Source organism: Equus caballus, chromosome 17 (genome assembly GCF_041296265.1).
Source record: "Equus caballus isolate H_3958 breed thoroughbred chromosome 17, TB-T2T, whole genome shotgun sequence".
NCBI lineage: Eukaryota > Metazoa > Chordata > Mammalia > Perissodactyla > Equidae > Equus > Equus caballus.
The window spans coordinates 64,248,848-64,272,894 of NC_091700.1; the positions used below are offsets into that span (position 1 = coordinate 64,248,848).

The window sequence follows — 24,047 nt, forward strand, 5'->3', positions numbered from 1 at the left end:
CTCATGGAAATTTTTATCTGTTTCCACCATTTTAAAGCATTCTTATCCATCTCTATTTAACATGCTAATTCTACAGCTAATAGTTAACTACCAATTCTTGACATAATTGATCTTCCTTAGTTTCTTCAAAGCCTCTCACACCTCAGAATTTAAGACAACATTCCCAAATGGCTAACCTTTACATATCTTACTGCTCATTCATTTGTTCCCCTTTTCTGTGATGTACTTATTTTTAGCCTTCTACAAAGGAAAGTCTTCGAGATCAGCTAGCAAGCTAGCTAAATAGACACATATACACATACCTCCTATTTTTCCCTTTCTATACCATGGCTCACTTGATCTCTTCTATTGTTATAATTTCTTACATTATATATAGCAAAAGACAAGGTTCATATTTTATATTAGCCTAAAATTCCCCCAATATTACCATGTAACTTATTTGCTCACCTACTACATTTCTATAAACTAACAACTGGAAATTTATCAACAAGAGAGATGTGGGTATCAGAGCAGAGCCCAAAGTGGCAGTGGTGGCTGAAAGGCAGCTTCGTATCTCGTCTGCCCTCTACAAAGCAGAGCTAAATCTGGGTCATTCCATTCAGCAGGGAGCCGTGAAACACCTTCCAACTTTGTGCTGCATGATGATGAGTGTCTTTTGACCTAATTTTGCACATGAGAAACGAAAGGCTGCCAGGCGATGGAGGCTGTGAGTGTTGGATCTATGCCTTTATGTTCCTAGAAGGATCCTTAGAATGTAAGCTTAGCTTCTTTCCTTTCCAGGAAACAATAATGTGCTTATGTTTCCTGTCTCTTGGCTGGGAGGCCAATGATCCTTTATATTACTATTCCAGGTTGTATGCAAACTGAAATTGACCACAATGGTCTTAACGTCCCCTCAGTTTGACTAAAATTTAGACAGGCTGCTTCCTGACTTTAGGCCTTTGATGTCCCTTTTCTTAGAGCATTTACTTTAGAAACCTTGCAATTATAAAACCTTTTCTCTATCCCTTTGAGATGTAATTTTTTTAAAAAAAACAATGTTTTAAAAATTGGCCTCTTGCCAGTTTTACAACCGGGGAATGTTTTTCTCAAGGACCTAAAAGCCATCTCTTTGAAATGCCAATATCAATAGCATCCCTGTCTCTCAGTGTTTGTGGGAGGGTAGGAGCATAATTTGAGTGGGCACCTTGTTCCAAGTTGTAAAAGTACCTTCTGTCACAAAGAGAGGAGAAAGTTTCTTTTTCCTTTAGGTATAGCCAATTAGCAAACACAGATGGCCTGTGTTCGCTCTCTCATCCCGGCACTTAAAAATTACCCCTCTACCTTTGTTTCAGCAGAATTCAGTAACGATGGAGTTCTGATCTCTCTCCCCAGTGGCAAGACTTGAAGAAAAGACTTGAAGAAAGACTTGCTTGCCTGTTTAACTTTGCCCACTGTGATATTTGCTTTGACAAAATATAATTTAAAAATGTTTGAGGTTGGAAAGTATCTAGGTCGTTCCATCACATAGCTGCTTTGAGATGCAAGCACCCAGAGAATGTGCATTTTTCTTTTCAAAGAGGTTTCACTTACTGAGTAAGTGTCATATTCGTGTTAGCAAACTCCTGTCTATGATAAGCTAAATCCTCCAAGAGGAGAGGTTCCCACTAGGTCCATGGCCTTTGGTTCCAGTGGCTGATCTTCACAAAGCCATCTCTTGTTTCCCTGGAACCAAAAATACTGCAAAAACGCAGCTCCTTCAACTAGGGTCCTGCTGCTTTGATAATCGGTCCCCGGCCAACCTTTCTTTATTCCTTTCATTCCATCATCAAGAGTTCAGGCAAAATGAAATACATACCATTTCTAAAACATATTACATCAATCCTTACTATCTACCTTTGCTTCTATCACAAGATTTTAGTATAATGTCTCCCTTTCTCTTACTAATCTTGAAAAGTTATTAAAATGTTTTAAATGAATGTGAACCCTGATAATGCTCTGAGCAGTTTTATGTATTCCGACTCCCTCTTGACGTTTGGCACTATATCATATTTATTCCCCCGTCTAAATCTTTTCTCCACTTGGACTGTAGGTTCTGGAGGGCAGAGGCATGGTTTATTCATTAGTTTATTCTCCAGAGATACAGTTAACACTTGCACACTGAGAAACATTCGACAAATGTTTGCTAAATTGGCACATTATTTGAAGGTGCTAAATATAACATGGTTCAAAGGCCAATAGAAAATGTCGACATAGTAGATCAGAAAAAAAAAAACCCAGCTTCAAACAATAGCCGTTTTCACAACTCTAAGTATCTCCATTGTCCCTTTCAACTAAGTTTGTCAAGTCCATTCTGTGAAGGTTTTAAGGTTAAAACAACACATCGTTAAGGGAAAAAGAGTTATTTGAACACACCCTTTCCAAAAGGAAGGAAAAATTTGAATCCATTTCCCTTCCTAAAGCTCTAAGTATGGACAAAAACACATTCTTATTTGATAATTAATAACCTCTCTGCTCCTCTCCCAAGCTCATTCCATTGACTATTTATTTTCATAAGTCAGTTTAAATCCTTTGTGGAAGAGAGTCAGGCATATGTATACATATATACATGTGTGATTTCCATGACAAATGAAAAAGCAGTCGGAGTTTTCTCTATTAGATAGTCTTTCAACTGAAAAAAATGAAAGATACAAGCTAGGTGGGTTTTTTTAAGCTTTAAATGCTCTATTCAAATACTAAAATTCATAAAGCATCAATATGAGGCTGTAATTGTTTTACTGTACCTGTATATGCAAATTGAACAAGGTCCCAGAGGGCATTGGGGTCTATGCCTTCCATCTTGATCTCCTCTTGCTTGGCTTCACAAACATCACTTGTAAACATGGCGGCAAAATAGTCGGAGACTGAGCTCAGAACAAGCCTGAAAGAGTCACAGAATCTAATTTAGTAATTTAGACCATGAATGTAAAGCATCAGTATGCTAAGTGTCAACAAGAATGCAATGTAGAGGACTCTATCTATGTATCTGTCTATCTATCTATCTATTATCTATCTATTATCTATCTTCTATCTTTCTATCATCTATCATCTATGTACCTATCTATCATCTATCTATCAATCTATTTATTTATTGCTTTAAGGGTTTGCTGTTAAAAACTGATTTAGGAAATTCTGTTCCAACCTTGGATCACAGACCATCATCCTACATTTTCTTCCATCATTTTTAATGCATTTTTCTTTTCATTTTTGATTCTTCCAGCCTTTTAGATAAAAATTCAATTTTAATTCTCTCTACAAACTAACCCACTTTTCACCACACTATCTACTAGAGCATCTGATTTGACCCAGTTGAATAAATAGTGCTGCCTATATCACAAATTTGGGTCCTGAATGTGTAATGATTTATCTCTGAGATTTCTATTCTTTTTTGCTTATTTGCCTGTTCTTGTGCCAATACAATATTTTTTCTAATACAATAATTCTAAATAAGTCTTTATAACCAATAAAGCAAATTCTCCTTCTTTATTTTTATTTTTATTTAACTATCAGTGGAGTTTTATTCTTCATGTAAAGTTTAAAGTAAGTTTGTTAAGATCTTCAAAGAAGTCAAATGGAATTTTAATTAAAAATGAACTGAATTTCTGATTTTATTTGGGGATGGTTGGTATATTTATCATATAAAGTCATCCAATGCAAAAGCATAAAATATCTCTCCATGTACTCAGGATATCTTGTTTGTTTTCAAATATTAAAGTTTTAAAGTTATTCAAGTTTTAAAGTTTTCTCTAAAATTATCTTGTGTATTCTTGGTTGATTTCTACACACATTTCAGTTTTGTTGACATTGTGTACAGTAACTTTCTAAAAAAGTCGATTTTCTTGTTGGTTTAGATTTCATTAGTTGAAACTTTCACAGATCCATCTTTTATCTGGCACATTTATTGAATCATCTTACTAGCTTTATTGATTCTGCTATTTTTTCCTCTGGGTAGATGAATATATCATCTGCAAATAACCTCATTTTGACTTGTTCCTGCTCATTCTCTATAGCGCCTTTTCTTCCACTTTTCTTAAAACCTCATCCAGGACCTCCAGTGCTATGTTAAACAGTAGCTGTGTCGGGGAGAAAATTTGCGTTTTTCTTTATCTTAAAAAGAACACATCTAAAGATTCTCCCTTCAATAGGCTGCTTGTTGAATGTATTGGTATAGAAGCTTTACCAAGTCAGGAAGGCTCCTTTGATTTCTAGCTTTGCTAAACACTTTTATAATATATGGGTGTTAAAATTCATAAAAGACCTTTTTTCTGAATCAAAATTATCTTTAGGATTTTTCTATTTATAGTCATAAGAGAACTGAACCTATAATTTTCCTGTCTTGTATTTCCTTCTACAACTCTTGAACCAAGATTATAGCAGCCTCATAAAACTAGCTGGCATCTTCAACTCTTTTTTAGTTTTGTGTAATAACTTATAAAAGAAAGCAATTAATTTTTCCTGTAAGATATTCTAGAATTTACCTGAAAAAAACATCTTGGTTTGGTTATTTTGGGAAAAGGTGACTTATCAATCTCATTTCAGTTATTGAATAAGCCACAGGTTTGTTTATGTTGTATTTCTTCTTCATCAGCTTTTGCATATTAGATTTTTCAAAAATTTACCCATTTTATCCAGCTTCTAAAATTTGTTAATTATATATTGTTCATAAAATTATGTTTGGATTAAATTCTACCAATTTACATATGCATTTTATTTGCTCTATTTGTTCTTTTGGGTTAATCTTTCTATTGTCTTTGGTCCACCCCATTTATTAACATTTTAACTACGTCTTTTTCTTGTGTGTATGTATGCATGTGGTTTTTTTAAAAGTGGTTCCTCTTGAGTAGAAACCAGAAATTTTTTCTGTAAGGAGACAGATATTAAGTATCTTAGGCATTGAGAGTCATATGTATAGTCTCTGACATATATTTTCCTTTTTAAAAATATTTTCAATTGATTAAAAATAGGATAATTTTTTTATTCTTTAAATTTTTTTCATTTATTTATTTATTTTTTATTTATTTTTATTTTTTATTTTATTTTTATTTTTATTTTATTTTTATTTTTCTTAAAGATTGGCACCTGGGCTAACAACTGTTGCCAATCTTTTTTTTTTTTTTTTTTTCTGCTTTATCTCCCAAACCCCCCCAGTGCATAGCTGTATATCTTAGTTGCAGGTCCTTCTAGTTGTGGGATGTGGGACGCCACCTCAACGTGGCCTGATGAGCGGTGCCATGTCCGCACCCAGGGTCCGAACGCTCCGCCGTTGCAGCGCAGTGTGCGAACTTAACCCCTGGGCCACAGAGCTGGCCCCAGAAGGATAAATTTTAGCTCATGTTCCATATGAAACAACCTGCACACCAGATTTGGCCGTGCACAGAAGTTTACTGACTTGTCTAGAGATTACAATATTGATCTTTAACTAATAACAGTCTTCCATCAAATATAATTATACTACTTCATGACTCTCTCGTAAGAACCTTACAACAGTATAGTTCTACTTACCCCCTCCTGCTCAGTCAAGAATATTTTGAAAGAATATATGTGCAAAATAAGTTTTTATTTTATTTCTTCACCTTTTAAAGGGCTCTTTATTCATTTCTGAAGAAGTGGGCTTCAATCTGGTATTAACATCCTTCAACCAGCATAAATTTCTTTACTATTTCTTGTAGTGCAGATCTGAGGACAATAAATTTTACCAGCTTTCATTTATCTGAATATATCTTTATTAAGCTGCACTGACAATATCTTATAAGTGTTGTTTTCACTTGATATAGAATTCTAGATTGAGAGAATTTTTTCTTTTAGACTAGAAAAATAATGTTCTATTATTATCTAGACTCCATTGTTTCTAATAGAAAATCAGCTTTCATTCTTCTAATTGTTTTACCTGATTTACTATGTCCTTTATCTCTAATTGCTTTTAATTTTTTCCTCTTTTTCAGGATTTTAGCAGTTTGACTATGATATGGCTAGATGTGGTTTGTAGTATTTAGTTTGCTTATAGTTTTATGAGCTTCCCAAAGCAGTAGATGGATCTTTTCGATCAAATTTAGACAATTATCTGTAAAAAAAATCCTAGTTTCTTCACCCAATTCACTCTCTAACTCTTTCTAGGACTCTAATTACATATACGTTTCAATAATTAAGAGTCCTTCACATGGTGCTGAGTCTTAGTTCACTTTACTCTCAACCTTTCTTTTCACTCTGTTTTATTGTAGATTATTTCTAGTGGCTTGAATTTTTCCAAACCTCTCTTGATATTCCTCTTGCTGTATTCATTATATCATCTTTTCCTATGGATATTTTAAATTATTTTTTGTAGTGGCTTTAATGCCCTTTACTGATAATTTTAACACCTAGACCACCTTTAGGTTGATTTAGATTGACTGATTTTACTCTTGACAATGGATTACATTCTCCTGCCTTTCCCCATGTATTGTAAATTTCAGTTGTATAATGAATATTCTGTCAAAAAAAAGAGTTGAGACTAAGAAGGGAGCATCACTCTAGTTTTTAGAGTTTTTAAAAAAGTGTTTGTTGTTCATGCCACAGCTTTTTGATAGCTTTAAAGAAAAGTATAACTATTTCATTTTTCTGGTGATTTATTGTTGTTTTAATCGGAGTGAAGACGTTTCATGTATTTTAAAATCCTAAGTGGAAACATGAATTAAAAAAATATTGAGTAAAACACTTAATACATTCTGATTCAAAAGAAATAGAGACCTGTAAGAAAGAAGAAAGAGCACTGTAGTTAAGAGATGTGTCTTTCACAGTTGTTTGAATTGGAAATTTTGAAACTTCTTTCTGTTTAGCGTAGATAGAGGAAATTAGTATATTCTTGAGGATCATCAGAGAAAGGTTACCCACTGATGGAAAATAGAGTTACAAATATGGAAAGAGAGAAGAATAAAAAAATTCCATGATGTTGGGTTGAAATTGGAGGTATCAGTGTAAATTTATAGTTCTTAATATTAAAAAAATAGAAATACTTATATTTTGTTTGGGTGTGTATGTGTGCATACATGTGTATGTACATTAAGGGCTCCCTGGAAAAAGAACAGGCCGCAGAGCTGGAACAGAGAAAGTACAAGATGAGCCCGGAACATCTTTTGTTCCAGAAAGTAAGAAAATGCTCAAAAAGTAATGGGGATATGTCGAATGAACTAAATGTGGTACTTATATCTGTAAGCTCAACAACTTAAGTGTCAACTTCGGATGTAGTTTTCTTTCTAAGAACATTGTAAGGGAAAAGAGAGGAAGAAAGTCAATCTTATCTAAAGGGCATTGTTATCTAAAAGTTTTCATGCTTTTCAAATTAGGAAAAAGTCTTTTTCAATTATTTATTTTGAAATTTTATCTGCTATATATTTTATTTCTGTATAAGTGAAGGGCATGGTAAAAACTAACTTCAATAAAGAGAAACATTCCTCTCTTTTAACTGAAAAAAAAAATCCTCCAATACATACTTTATGTGTTTAAGAAGTGCTTTATGGGATCCATGATTTTAGCTATTCTAAATATTAATACCTAGGGTGGAAACATGTTAGAAATATTTAAAATCATCAGTCCATGACACATTTAATCAGGAAGTTAGTAACTAAACATGTCAATTTTTTATATTCTCAAAGATTAACAAAATAAAGACACAAATATCTTTAAATATTTATTATATACCAAATAGATAAATCTGTGTCAAATGCTCAGTTTTATCAAAAGAACTAAATATAACGTTGTATGATATGAAAATAAACTATAATAAACCAGAGGGATATCTATCTTTCCTAGACCATAAGACATATATGGACATAAAGTTAACCAGCTTAGTCTTACACATATAAAACCTTGATTTGCAACTGGGCCACATCCATATAGAGAAAAAGAGTATGAGACCTATAGAATTCAATCTTAAATAATTTACATGAAATCTCCTCAATCAACTTTAACATATAAAATACTGCTAACTCAGTAAGAGAAGTGCAGAAAAGTTTGTACTGCATTTATGTTTAGTGACACATAAAATTTGAATTAGATTTTAGAAGAGGGATGTAACAAATAACAGAAAGTAATGTCTTTATATGTGCTTATATTGCTTCTATTAATGCAAAGGAAGCGGGAGCAAAAAAATGCATAAATAAGTGAATACATGCAGCCACTCTGGAAAATCTCTTATTGAGGTCACCACAAATGTATTTCCTTCCAAATCTATTAAACTTTTCTAAGTCCCACTCCAATTTATTGCGGTGTTTGACATTGTTGACCTCCTCTTCCTTCTCCAAATCCCCTTTTAAGCTAAGGCAGAACAGACTTCCTTATCTCAGCTTACTTCTGATTCATTGACTTCTCTTCCTACTCTGACTTCTTGACCCTTTCATTGCCCCAGATTCTTTCCTAGGCCTCTGAAGTTTTGCCTTAACACTCACTGTTTCAGAGTCATCCTTGAGCATGGCGTTAATTGTTACTGTGAGGGTAGTTTTAAATCTTGCCTTCTATCTCAAATGCCTATAGAAACTGCTCACCAGATGGCCCAGTAATATTTCAGTGAACCCTAAACTAAACTCAGAGTTTTCCCTGTGAGATTTTCTTTCAATTTTACTTCTATTTTTGGTGCACCACCAATATATTGAAGTTTCAGAGTAGATATTATGAAATCATCTTTTATGTCCCCTTCTTTTCCATTGCCTGTATCAAATGTGACACAAAATCCACCTTTCCTTTTGTGCTGGACTTTGTGGTGGCCCACCCAGAACTCCTTTATGAGGTGTGTCTAAGCCCCCAGGGCCAGTGATGGTAGCACCTAGCTCCTCCCAGCTACCCCTTCTCTAGAATCATACTTGGCCCAACAGGATCTGCTTCCCTGGGAGTTTACACATTCCTGCTCCTTTTACCTCATCCCCCAATCTCGACAACCTCCCCCCACTCTCCATTTGTGGGTGGGCTCGGTGGTGGCAATGACTAACAGAATCAGGGTATTAAATGCGGCCCTTTTCCTCAGGGTATGACTAACTCTGCAGCAAGTGCTACTCCAGAGCTTCTTGAGAGTTACAGATGAAGCAAGGCTGAGGCCACATCCTTGATTTGCTCCTTCTTCTGCTAATCCTGCTCCCTTTCTCCTGAGAACACTCTTTAAATAAACCACACACACCTGAATTCCAGTCTCCAGGTCTATTTCCAAGGAAGCTGACCTACGTCACTGTTCTTCAGAATGTTTCTCAGTTCATCTCTTTCTCTATTTATATAGTCCTCATTTCATGCCTGGATCAACTCTAACGGCTTCCTAGATCATTAACTAGTTTTTGCTGTGCCCATTTTTTGTATATTTTCTAAAGCTGTACCATTTTTCTGACCTATCTTTGTAAATTATGATCAGCAGTCTACTGTAGTTGTTAATGAATTACTTCTGTAGTCAGATTGCCTGGGTTTGAAATCTATTTCCATAATTTATTAAATGCATAACTCAGATGAATGTCTGAATTTCTCCATTTCTCAGTTTTCTATTCTATAAAAAAAAAAAAGAGAGAAGAGGCTGGCCCCGTGGCCTAGTGTTTAAGTTCCGTACACTCTGCTTTAGTGGCCTGGATTGGGTTCCCAGGGTGCAGACCTACACCACTTGTTGGTGGGTGGCCACATTGTGACTGCAACCCATGTACAAAATAGAGGAAGACTGGCACAGATGTTAGCTCAGGGCAAATCTTCCTCAGCAAAAAAAATTGAAAATAAAAAAGTGGAGAAAATAACGATTTTCTTCCCTTACAGACAAAATGGGTTAGTATATGCAAAGCACTTTGAACAGGGCCTGGCATATAATCAACATAGTGAGTGTTAAATAGCACTGTTACTATTATTATTATTGACTTAATTATGTGACTCTTCTCTTCAAGAACCTACTGAGTGTCTAATTATACACCTCATTTCAAATTCAAACTTCTCTACTGATTTTCAAGGTCTATTATAATTACTTTTTTTTTCTTTTTTTTATTAAGATTATGATAGATTACAACCTTGTGAGATTTCAGTTGTACATTATTGTTAGTCATGTTGTGGGTACACCACTTCCCCCTTTGCGCCCTACCCCCACGCCCCCTTTTCCCTGGTAACCACCGATCAGTTCTCCTTGTCTATATGTTAACTCCCACCTATGAGTGGAGTCATATAGAGTTCATCTTTCTCTGTCTGGCTTATTTTGCTTAACATAATACCCTCGAGGTCCATCCATGTTGCTGTGAATGGACCAATTTTGTTCAAATTTATTGGTTGACTTGTTGCTAATCAATTATTCTGGGCCATTTATGAGATGTCTACATTTATTTTAGAATTTCTCTGAGAACCTAAAGCACAGATGAATTCAGAATTTTGGTTATTTTTCATGCTGAAAATGTGTTAATGTATCGTCTTATGTATTATTAACCTTTCAGAGCTAACCTGCTTAAAAATATTCCTAACAATAACCTAGTGTATCTATACAGATATGGTATTTCATAAATACATTGCTAGTTATGACCTACATCAGGTTAAAAATAGATATACAATACAACTGGCACATAAACAAGGGGTTTTATGAAGAGTTCTTTAAGTTAAGCTCTGTTAACTTGAATAGGAATTTATCTGAAAGTTTTGAATGATGAGATAATTAACAGGAAATTAGATATATATGATCATTATAAATAAATATTTAGTTAGTGCTTATGATATTAGCTTGCAATGCCTTTCCTGAAAGAGCAGATCTTAATGCAAATTATTTCTTTTTTCATTATTTGAAATTATGATAATAGTTCCACATTTTCCAGTGCTAATGATTGCACTATCATATATATTTTGCCCAAAGACAATACTCAACTGTGTTAATCCAAATATAAAAGAATAACTTAAAAATCCACTTATTTGTTACTATTGCTAAGATGATTATTTGTTTAAAGCAAAGAGCTAATTTTGCATTAATTACAATCATTTTTTTGTGCAAAAGTGTAAATAAAGAAGTGCAATGTACCTGCAATTGCTGAAAACAGCGCTGGTTTTATTATTTAATTTTATTGAGATTATATTGGCTCATAATATTGTGTAATTTCAAATGTACATGACTATGTATTAGTTTCTGTATAGGCTGCATCATACTCACCACCAGTAGTCTAGTTTTTATCTGTCACCATAAATAAGTGCCCCTTTACCCCTTTTGCCCATCCCCTGACCCCCTTCCTGTCTGGTAACCACTAATATGGTCTCTTCTTCCATGTGTTTGTTTATCTTCCACGTATGAGTGAACTCATGACATATGTTTAACTTAGAATCATAAGTATGTAAATTACTTGTGAAATAGTACTAAAGTTCTAAATCATGGTGTGAAGAAAATATAAATCCTTATTGGAATTAATTTGGGAGACAGCCTTAAACTAAAATTTTTCTTATCACAGTTAAGGAAAACATAGATGATTGACAATAATATATTTAATTTAGTACTTGCCAAATATGCAGAAGATTTAGAATAATATGTATAAAAGTATACATTGCTCAGATGTTTTAGAGTAATCTAAATCGAGAAGCAATTTTACTTCTCAGTCACTTGGATTCTTATAAAACAACTTGCATAATTAAACAAATTATTTAGAAAATAATCTTAACAGTCGAGATAACAAGAGTAATAAAGAAAACAATGTAGAATATAATTAATAGAGGAGAATTACTTAACATATTTGTTAAAATGTTTCAAATGAGAAATATTAAGTTACTATCGATAAAAGGCTATAAAACAAGATCACATAAATTATATGAAGCACTGCTGTTTTGTAAAAAAAAGAGCATTTGATTTGTTTAATATACTTTTGAGTCGTTTGAGTCCCTCTACCTTCTTAAACAAATATACATAATTATTTAACTAATTTGTAAGTTTTATAAAGTAAATTTAGTTACAATGTCAAATTAAGAATATCTCTTACAATAGAATTTTTATCTAAATGTTATTTAGATGACAGCTCAAGATAATTTGCATATTTGCCACACATATTACAACATTGACTGTCTCAATAATAATGACTATTTGTTAATTGCTTTCTTGCCAATGACAACACAATTTCATAGAAATATTTGAAAAATAAGTGTAAATAGTATATTATTAGAATTGTTGCCATAGTTAGCTGGCAGATTGAACTCTACAAGGCCTAGATACTTTAGTCAATGGTAAATGTTCCTTCCCATGCATTTCTAGCATATTGGTTCAAATTCAATGCCCATATTTTAATGTTGCTATAATGGTAAAAATATAGCCTTATTTTTCTGGAATCATTTTAATAGTTCACAACTGGATGCATATATATATATATTATCTAGATAAAATAATTTGAATTTAAAAATATAGGGAAGAAGGGTACATAAAAAACAACTTTTATATGTGGATAATCTACCCTTTTACTTCATGAAATGACATACAGCAAGGTAGTCTAAGGGTATTTGCACATATTCAATTATTTAAAACAATCAGCATCAAAATTAAATTAAAATTCTTTTCTCACTTAAAATTTCCAAAAAAAATTGAAAAACTGTGTAAGAAACTAACATCAAATTTAACAAATTTTCATAAGTAAACTGATAGCAAATCAATATGGCACAAAATAATCAGATACCTAGTTCATGTAACTTGGAATTATCAGTCAGAAATATATAAGGGATGTTCAAAAGTATATTAGCTTTCAGATATATTGGACCTTAAGAATAATATCTCTGTGTCAATAAATTAAAGAAGTTTTAACAAGTGCAAAATAAAGATGTCAAGATAAAATACTTTGAATTTCCTAGTTGAAACAAGTAATATATATCTGACTTCTTTTCAATTTTCTTGGAAAGTATATCTCATTTCGGATCTTAGGTACATCTTCCTAACTTAAAATTTATTTCCACTTAGTATGATTGTGTCACATAAAATGGAGTATTTATCAAGCTTAAATAGAGAAAGTTTTATTTTTGAACTAGTTTTACTTGCTTTATTTCATTAAAAGAAGATAACTTAAAATGACATTATAACTCACCCCTAAAAGGAAAGAAACAAGAGTAAAAGAAAAATACCCAAGCTTTCTTCGAAATATGGATTCTTAATTCTCTAATCATAGAATATTTTGCAAGTTACACGCTAGGCTATCACTTTTAAAAATATGAATGCATATTTTCAATAAAGACAGATTACCATACCTATGTGCAGGTATCTTTCGGTTCCCAACAATCAGGATAACATCACAGAGTTGCTGCTGTTTCAGGTAACTTTCCATTTTTCTGAAGGTTTGCTCTGCATGGTGAACAGCCTGATAGAATTCTTCAGAGCTGCTCGAGTCCATATCACTTTGAGGTGTCAGCGAATGGCTAGCTGCTGACAGCCTGCGAATCACACACAAAAAAGATGTGTTTATAAAGTGCCACCAATTGTCCAGAACTACACACAGAGCTTCGGAGTTTTATAGGGAAAATCAATGCATCTCTCCATATGTTCATCATTATTAATATACGTCAGAAAAAAAATGTTTTGAGTTAAATGATTAGCTGTAGGAAGCAATAAATGGATTGTAAATCATCTGTTTTTTCTCATCCTAAAAGATTTAAAAGTTGGTTATCTGCATTTATTAGGACATTAAGTTAGTAAACCCTAAAAAGTCACAGAAATAGTAAATTACAAACATGCTCATTCTAAAATCAATTACTAATGAAATGTTAATTTGATGCATTTGCTATTGAGTAGATCATCTAATTATATTGTTCAAAATTATGATTCTTATTGAATGCTGCTTTACATAAGTAGGTGATTTTATTATGAAAAATCATGAAACATGGATGCAAAAAAGATTGACAATAAATTTGAAAGTTGTTGACTGTTTCATAATGTGTACCCAAATGATTAAACAAAAATATACAGAATGTATAAGCTCAGAACTGAAAAATATTTTAATCATATATTTAATTTACATATAGAAATATATATATATAAATGTAATAAGCTTTATGATTTTGAAGTCTATAATACCTAAGTTTGGCTACTGTATCTGTTAAGATCGTAGAATTAACAACGAAGCTTTTAAAATACCATACTCCATATCGAGAAGATTCTCTATATACATAAATGCATGACAGGCCCAGCAGACCCAATTAAGTGTTCTGATGATAAACCCTTAAAACGATTTAAAAATGCAAACGAATTAGATACACAACAAAAATATGAAATAGCTTATTTCAAGATAGAAAGTAACATGGAGAATTCTGCTTCCAATTACAATGGAATAACTTGTAGCAGACTGAACCCCTCACCAAGAACATGAGACATAAAGTTACATATGATATCAAAATAACTATTTGAATTTAATAATAGCTAATAAGGCAGCCAGGACTTGAAGGACCAAGATCCAAGAATAAAGCTAAACTCATAGACGGCAGCTCAAAATTCTACACTGCTTTTTCTTTTCCTCTCAAGGTTTTTACTAATTATAAGCAGCACAGGGTGAGAGTCTGAGAAGCTTAGTATTAGGTAGCACTAAGCAGAACTTCTGGCAGCATCATGGGGCTTGGGGAAAGAATGAATATTGAAATTAGGGGTTCCTAAGGCAGCCAGAATTTGAGGGGCAAATGAAGAGCCATAAAGGAAAAAAGTTCAGATAAGTCGGTCTTTCCGTACCGCTTTCTCCCTAGAGGTATTTGCTGATTCCTAAGCTAGACAAAGCAGACCATGACTTACAGAAAGTTGAAAAGTTAAACAGAGCTTGAAAGATGAAAATTTGAATTTAAGGACCAGCAAGGCCCAGGGACTCTGGTAAATACCCAGGCTCTAAACTGGACACCATGAAGGGCTGATTCCAGGGGCAAGGGAACTGGAAATAGACAAGATAACACAAAGACTGAAACCTCAATTTGAATCACTGAAATCTCTGATTGCATCGAGGTGAGCTTCTAATCTAAATGTCATCAGACAGTCAAAATAAACTCTCTTTAGAAAAAGAACCTCTTCCAGACTCTACAATTTCTTGTATATGTATATGTAATGCTTGACATTCATAAAAACAAACAGCAAGCTTATAAAGGAACAAGACCCAGGGAGAAAAACAGACAATGGAAACAGATTCTCAGGTGCTAGAGGTATCTCTGAGGAGGTGGATAACAATTAATTATTTAGTAGATATGAAAATAACTGTCATTAATCCATTTTAATATAGATGACAAGCTGAAGACTTTCACAGAACATTAGACTGTATGAAAAAATCAAATGAAAATAAACAAAGAAATATAATAATTTAGCATAAGATTTTAGTAGATAAACTGAACTTGAAGATTAGATGCAGGTGAAGAAAACATAGTGATCTTAAAAAGCAATAGAAAATATTTAAATTAAAATACTGAGATAAAAGATAAAAAAATAGTTTCAGAAACAAATAAAACATGGTTAGAAATTATAATATTCATGTAATTGTCATCTTAAAAGTAGGAGAGAGAAGTGGAGGGGCAAAAGCCATCTGAAGAAATAATGGACAAGAGTTTTCAAAAATGTGTTAAAGACATCAAGATACAGATTCAAGATTCACTATACTTCTCAGGATAAAACAAAGAAAACTACACATCATAATAAAAGCAGTGCAAACATAAATAAATAAATAAATAAATACTTAGAAGTTGCCAGAGGACAGAAAAAGAGAACATGTCCCCCTACTCATTTAATGAGGCAAATATGACATTGGTACAAAACCTGACAAGGATTTTACAAGGAAGGAAAATTAATACCCTCTCTCTCTTCTATACATATTTGCAAAAATCCTGAGCAAAATATTAGCAACCAATACAGAAATGTATCTTAAAAAAAAGAAATTTATGTAAAAAAATGTATAGAATATGTAGTTGATAGTGCATCAAGACTAAACCGGACCTAATTAAGGAACACATTTTAATCCTATAAAGTCACCTAATTCATTCATATAACAAACGTCATGTTTAACTGAAACCTTTCCTCCTTGAGATTGAAAACGAAATCTATTAGCACTACTTTTATTCAACATTTTTCTGGAAGGCCTTGCCAGTGTAATGTAAGCAAGGAAAAAATAAATAAAGCCCGTTAGTTAGATAAGAAAAAATGTAGCAGATATTATTTCCAGAAGATGTGTTTGTGGACAAAGAAAATCCAAAAAAATCTACAGAGAAGTTTATAAATCTAAATCCATTAAAATTATGTGTGTTCTCTATCTACACTATTTGTCTACACAGCATGGTTATTTTCATCAGACTTTACAAGTTGTCCTTTAAATATTGAGACTAATACAATTTTGTTATGCCATATGTTTGTCTTTTACAAGTTTACAAATTACAAACCCAGAATATGGTCGTTTTCCAGCACATGTTTTAGGAATTCAGGCTCAGGCATATATGGCAATAACAGCAGAATTTGTCCACACATTTACACACTGAACAGAAAAGTCACAAAATACTCTGCAGGATGCATTTTTAAATCTAGAATGAACATATTATCATTGGCTCTCAGGAACTAAGGGGAATTGGTTCAGGACTATAGGCAAAATAGATCAAAACTGCCCCACTGAGATCCTGATGTTTCTGGTCTGGTATATAGGCCACGTAAATAGGGTCTAAAAGTCAAGATATTGGAGACAGTCTGCAGAATGGCTCCAGATTGGTTTAAAGGGGGTTTAGGATAAAGTCTCCTTTCAGAGCCTTATGTTAATTACCTACAAGTTAAACAAAATACTTAAGGCAAAAAGTTTACACCTCACTCAAAATTTCATAACCTGGGAAATGTTATCAAGGAAAGAATTTAATATACTTTATCTTAAAGTCACCCAAGTAGTGATAGATGTATTGTTAGAGCAACTAGTGAAAGAAATAGAATAATACAGTTTTAGAATTTGGTGAGACCATAGCACTAAAATGAAATAGAGCATAGACTTTGATAGGATTTATTCAAAGTCTGAAAGCTAATTACTGTGAAGATAATAACTTCCGTTATGTAATCTAGGTACACCAACAAATCTGGATTATAATGTAGACTTGGGCATTTTCTGAAGAATTTGAAATAAGTCTTACAAGAGCAGAGGGCTAGAAACTTAGGCTCCAAAATTATCTTTTTCAGGGTTCAAGTTCACTCCTAGATTTTTTCCTAAAAATTCTCATGCTTTGAGTTTCTCCATGTTATATCTGAGAACAAGTCACTTTTCCTGAAGGTTGGTTGATCTGTCAGAGAAATGGTTATGGTGGTTTGACTTGATTTTCTCTCTATTAGGTCACTGTTACAGTGCTTGCACATTTTCTCTTAAATCATTTCCTGATCTCAGGCTTGGGTAAGACTTGCGGTCCTTGACTTTTGACTCAGGATTTAAAAAGGAGTTTCCACATCAGAATACTTATGATTTTAAGCTGAGTTTCATTATTTAATCTTCTTCCCATCACAGATCCAGTCTTATTAGGTTAATGAACAAAGCTTTAAAATTTTAGGAAATAGAGATTATGTCTTTACATTGTTTCTCATAAATATTTACTAAAATCTGATATTGGATTATTTCTCTTATTGTGTAATTTCTCTATCTTCAGCCTAAATAAGCTTTACAGTCTTTTTCCCATCTGAGAGTTTCTCAGATGTTATGATCTGGCACTGTAATTTTTGTCATTTTGTGGCCCAACAACATAAAGCTTTAAGTTACAATAAATACAATTTAAAAAGTCCAAGATAATGTCTTCCCATTAGAATTTAAGCATACTTAAGACTTCTCCAACCTAACATATATAAAACAATAAAATGAATGAATATTTTTCTTGACCTCTTGACTGAAGTCATGACTCGTGACTGAAGCATGGCTTTTCCTTTCTACTTCCTTTCACAATCCTATGTCTTGAAAGGGTTGTCTGCACTCATTGTCTTAATTCCTGACCCTCCAAACACTCCCCAATCTATTGCAATCTTACTTCCCCAACCATCCATCTAATAAAATTGCTTTTGCCAAGGACACTAGTATCTTTTCTTGTGCCTTTATTTAGTTTCATTTTCATTCCTATCCTAATTGCTGAGAACTACCAAAATACATTCCTGTTCCTCTGCTAAACAATTCATGGCTAAATATTGTCTACTTTCCCTGTACCAAACAACTATGAGAGGAAGCATATTTTCCTATTTTTGTGCTGAGCAATATTGGGATTGGGCAGAAGTAATTTAGGGCTTGCAATCAGGAAATAGTTACTTCTAGAAGAATAGAATGTGAATTAACTACAAGAAAAAGCTCTGAAAACCAATTACTCATCTGTTTTCACTTTAAGACCCTTACCTACATGCTGATCTAAAGCCATTACATCATAAATTCTGCCCATTGCCAACCAGGCTCCAGCCATCAATGCCTCCCTGGTTCAAATTACATATCATGTGTTACGAGTTCCTATATGATCTGATACTTTAATATCCTTCAGCTCAAGCTCTAATGCTAGCCATCCTAAGTAATTCCAGTCTCTGTGATATGTCACACCTCTTTCTTCTATACTTTTCACACACATATTTTTCTTTACCTGAAACTTTCAAAGCACATTGGCATTCTCATTGATAACTTTACTCCTTCAGAGATCAGTTTAAATACCACTTCTTTCAGAAAGACTTTTAATCCTCGTGGCTTGGGGGGTTGTGGTTTACTCTCACATGCTAATTACCTAGTATGGTTTAAATACATTCCTGGCCTGTAGAATGTTTTAGGGGATCAATAACTGTTGAATAAATTAGTGAAGAGTATTTAATGAGAAGATGGCCTTGGCCAAATATCAGTATTAATTTGGTATTTTTTTTGTTTCATAGAACACAAAAATGTGTTTTGGTAAAGGAATTTATATCCCAAAACCCAACAGAGTGCCTGACAAACAGAGTAGTTAGTAAATGCTTGTGTAAATTGCTATTATTGAATTTTGAATAGCTTCTGATGTGGGCTTGGCGAGCCGAGGAGTTGAAAGAAAGATTTCTTGGACTCTCAAGATCTGGTAGTTGTGCCCTTTTATTCAGAGAATAGCAAGGGGACAGGACCGATGGGCAGTAAAGAGCTGCCATGGTTGAGGGTTAGGGCTAAACTTATAAGGCATAGGTATGTGAGTTACTTCTTAACAAGACAAAGGAAAGATCATGTTAAAAAGTCATTAAAATGGTATCAGTGCAGGTGGAGTCTGGTTGTGGAGTGGTCCTATAGGAATTTGGATAGGAATCAGGTCGAATCAGGTCAAGGACATCCTGTACTCCCCAGAGGATGGTAGAGATCGGTTTGTACGCCAGGACGCCTTAGGCTTCTCTCCCAGGGGCAGGCTTGATCTTCATCAGCTTCCAGAGCTCAAGAGGAAAAAAGCATCTATACTACTATAACTGAGACAAGAACCAAACTAAGGAGACAGGACCATCTCAAAGTCCCGGGCCTAACAAGATAGGGTCCTAACAAGTTTGACCCTAACCAATGGGCAAGCTAGGAGAATCAGATAGAGGCCACCAAGATCCACATTCCACAGCCTCTGGACTTTTCTGGGCTTAAGCATGAGCTCTAGTACCCAGGAGTCCACTGAAGGTGACCCTAGGCCTATTAACATAGCAAAAATCATACCCAGGGCTGGAAACTAGCATACTAATGACACGTGTCGCATGAGGTGGCATGCTGAATAGCCCAGGCACAAGCACAACCCTGCCTCTACATGCCACGACAAGGCACTCTTCCTCAGCCTTTGCCTAATCAAAGCCCCACAATCTCGCTCCCCAATGAGCCAGTCACTTGCCCTCTTTCTTTCTGCACTGCCTCCCTTGTGCCTCTCCTGTGCACAAGCTAATAAACTTAACTTTTCTACTCCCATTTGCTGTCTCTCTTGATTTCTATCCTGGGGGACAATAAGAACCCAATGTGCTGGTAACATAACCAGAATATATGCTGTCTTGCATTCTCTGGTAGTGCACTTAGGTACATTGTAAAATACTAAAGAATACACAAAATATACTGTAGAAAATATTTTTAAAAATCCTTTAAACAGATATGATGCATTTATTTTAAACAAAGGTCTCTAAGACTAGATCCCAGCATTATTATTCTTTCTTTAATGTCAGGGAGTAAGAGTAGAACTAAAAGGGCAAAATAAATTTGCAAGCAGTTTTCTGTTTCTCTTGAGTGATGAATTAGTTTTTGTTTTGAGAGAATAATTTAAAAAGCATATCTATAATATAAAATAAAAGAGCTACCCATAGTAGTTCTTAGGTAAGACCTGAATTTAGTGAAAGATGCTTTTATTTAAGTGAAAAAATAACTATTTATTTAGTTCAGATTTAGTGTACATTTCAGGCAATGTATATCTCTTTATATTGTTTCAATTAGAAAAATATTTATTTTAATTTTTAAATTGTTTCTTAGTGAGAAATTAAAAGTTTGCTATTTTCTTCCTTTTTCACACTGCTTAAATAATTTATACGAAGCACACGTTATTCAGTTTTAAAACTGTAGTCATTATTACAAGTCATTATTATAAACAATATCAAAGATCAAAAATTGATCATAAATTCTCAGACAATAAAATACGTTATTACACATCTATTTAACCTTGAAAGTCCTCCACCCAGAGTTAATGTTTTGTTACTTAAAAAAAGAAGAAAAGAAGAAAGAAAAGAAAAAGGGAAAAGATTTTAATAGCTAAATTTTAAAAATCAACTTTGCATTATTATTATATTAAAGAATGAAACATCATGATCATATATTGGCATGGGAGAGTAAACTAGTGTTCAAAATAAATGTCAGCTTATGTTAAACACATTAATTTTCAAATCTTTTAATAACCCCCAAGAGAGAGGTTTGGATCCAGGAAATATTATAATGGATAAAGTTCAAGCACAAGGTGCTACTACTTAAAAACAAGAAAAATGAATATAGTCATTAATGTTGCTTCTGGGTACAATTTTCTTTTATAAGATAATTGGAATTTTAAGTAAGGCTTTTTATCAGAAGTATTGAAACACACACACACACATACATACACATACACATTGGTAAAAGAGAACAATAAAAAAAGAGGACTAACTTATGAGCCAAAGTGTATGTATTCTAGGCTCCATTGATTGCTGCATTCTGAATCTCAATTAGTTTACGTGTAAAACAGAATATCATTAATAAGCCTCCTCATAGAAAGCTCGTAGAAATAAAATAGGTATTTGAAGCTGCCGTGTAACTTAAGCTAAGTGTATTTCCAAAGAAATGCCAGATGTGAAAATAGTTTTTGTGAAATAAAAGGAGTACTTTTATAAATTAGGCACACGTCAGTACAGTGCAACATGTTGCTTGAAAAATTATGTCTACCTTTAACAATAAACAGTCATATAAAACATAAATAATACATTCATTGTTTTCTTCTTTTAAATATTAAAATGCATAATCCACAGATACACCTATTTTGAAGTATTTTTAAATGTTAGAAATTACAAAATTGAAATCTTTTCAAGAACATTAAACTCAAAGAAAATTGTGGTTGAAGGCATGATGAGAATGGTTGACAAATAAACCACATTTACATGTTGAAAATTCTAACAAAAAATGTGAAATCTGGGAAGAAAAACAACTTCTCAGAGGGAGATTCTGGCAATGTAGGAAAAGATTCAGAATTAAGGTTGACCTCGGTCAAATGAATTGATGTGGTTCTACTCACCCAGTGTTCAAAGAAGTGGCTTTAACATCTATCGCAGGCTAAAAGAAGCCTGAATTAACAGGGATCCTAGAATCAGTAATGCCAACATTTCCCGGTCATTCTGTAGAAGAAGAACTAAAAATGCTTAAGGATATGGAAATGATACAGCAAATCTATCATGGCCAACCTGTTTAACCATAACTTCTGGATGGAGTTTAAACAGGAAACAGTTATTTTCTGTTTAACCGTAACTTCTGGGCCTAGTGAACGTTCTTCTCACCACTAAGAAATTCATTGGCAAGCAGACAAATAGCATACTTTTAAAGCTCTCTGGTCAGTAAACTTTAGGTTCTGAGGACACAATTAAATTGAGCTTTTTGATGTCAATGGCAATATTGTGCTAAATGATGATGCTTAAGAATTAGAGACAATGTGGGCTCTATTGTCACTATAGACCACTGCCAGTTGTCCAATCAAGCCTGCCACCTGTTCTGGTAAATGTTTGTTGGAACACAGCCACACCTATTTGATTATGTATTGTCTATGGCTGCTTTCTTGCCACAACAGCAAAGTCGAGTAGTTGTGACCAAAACTATACGACCCCCAGAGGCAAAAATATTTACTATCTGGCCCTTTGTACAAACAGTTTGCAGTTTGCTAGTCCCTATTATGACTGATTATAGGAATGTAGTAGTGATAAGTGTATTTTAGTTACCTGTAAACAGCTCTGTAAGTAACAAGTTTATCATGAGTTACCTGCATTACATGGACAGTCTGCTAAGTTGTTACTTGGTCTATTTAATCAGAAAGAGTATAGATCTTTCATGTAGGAATCTGAGTTGAGTCAACATGGTGGAACTTTATGTTCTCTCTCTAAGTTACTGTATCTAAATTAATTCAGAGATTCAAAGCTTCTTCACTGATCATAAGACCAGGTTGCTTTAAGAAAGATTGCTGAAAAATTGCTACAAATCTGTAATGGAAATATTTATCCATGTTTTCCCCAGACATTAGTCTCTAGGCACTAGAAAATAAAAAATACCAAAGTATTCCAGCAAGTTATTAAATATTATCTCTGAATTGAAGCAGGTACCTCACAACTCTACAGTGTTACCATATCTGCCAGACAGAGAGGAAGTCGATGAAAGCCAAGCAATAAACTGTATATCTGTCCAAGTCCATATCCTGGTGTGTTCACTGGGCCCACAGATTCAACCTGCAGTCATTTTCTTAGTCCCAGAATGCATAGTTGGGAAAGATGTATTCCGAGACTGCCGCAATTCTCATGTTGGTTTCTTGACCCACAAGTTCAGGTCTATTAAGGAAGAATGTGTCAACTGAACTACCAACACACACTGACCATCGTAGTAAATCCAAAGCTATACTGTATTTGTAAGGAATTTGCAGGTGTTACTGCCACATTGAAAACTTAAAATATATGAAAGGGTAGAGATTCTATTATATCCTAAATTAGTTCATTCATTTGGTAGGTACCAATTCCAGATGGATTTTGAATAATAACTAGCTTATCACAAACATAATCAAGTAGTGATGATAATTGTAGCTGACATTCCAGATGTGATATTTTTAGAGAGAAAAATCAACACAGCCCTGGCACTTAGTATGCAGCTATCAACTGAGCGTAACACTTTTTTTTCTCAATTAACATTATTGAGGAAATCAGAACTTTTTACTTTCTCCTAACAGGAACATCAGCAGCACTTCAACGTCATACCACAGGGAAATGACAACTCTCCTTCTCCCTATGGTTTGCAAGAACTTTGATCACCTGACATCTCAAAAATCATCACAAATTTCCGTGACACCTATGAAATTATGATCATTGGATCTGGTGGGGTGGAAATAACAAGTATGCTAGATGTCTTGCCTGCTGGAGAGTGGGAGAAAAATCCTGTAAAATTTAAAGGGCCAACCACATCAGCGAAAATTCTAGGGGTAGTGCAATTAGAGCATATTAAGAAATCACCTTTAAAGCAAAAGTCCTTAAGTAATGCATCTTGTACTACTTGTTTCTAATACAAAGGCCCAAAGTTTGATTAGACTGTTTGTTGGAGACATAATATGCAAAATTTAGGTAGTCTATACCCACCAATTTTCCAATAAACTCACGAATCTATCAGCTTTGACTGAGGCCCAGAGGGCTCTGCTGCAGGGTTGAGCTGTTGAACAAGCTATTCTGCTCCTTGGGCCTTATGACTCAGAAGATCCAATAACAGTAAGTGTCTGTACCAGATAGAGACGCAATAGGGAGCCTGTGGCCAGTCCAGTCAGAGAATTATAACCTAGAATGACTTTGGGAGCAAAATCATAGGTCTTGTAATAAACATTCTCTATTTGAGAATCACCTCTTGGTTTATTATTGGGTCATAAAAGAGATT

At 33.8% G+C, this 24,047-nt stretch overlaps 1 protein-coding gene across 2 annotated transcripts in view; it reads right to left on the reverse strand.

Moving 5' to 3' along the window:
- The window catches only part of KLHL1 (kelch like family member 1), a 333,689-nt gene that overhangs the window by 208,126 nt on the left and 101,516 nt on the right, over window positions 1–24,047 (reverse strand). For both annotated transcript variants that reach the window (XM_070240346.1, XM_014732127.3), the window contains exons 2-3: window positions 13,192–13,374; window positions 2,763–2,899 (exon numbers count right to left, since the gene is read on the reverse strand). In XM_070240346.1, coding sequence (XP_070096447.1) covers window positions 2,763–2,899; window positions 13,192–13,374 — 320 coding nt within the window. The remainder of the gene's footprint in view (window positions 1–2,762; window positions 2,900–13,191; window positions 13,375–24,047) is intronic.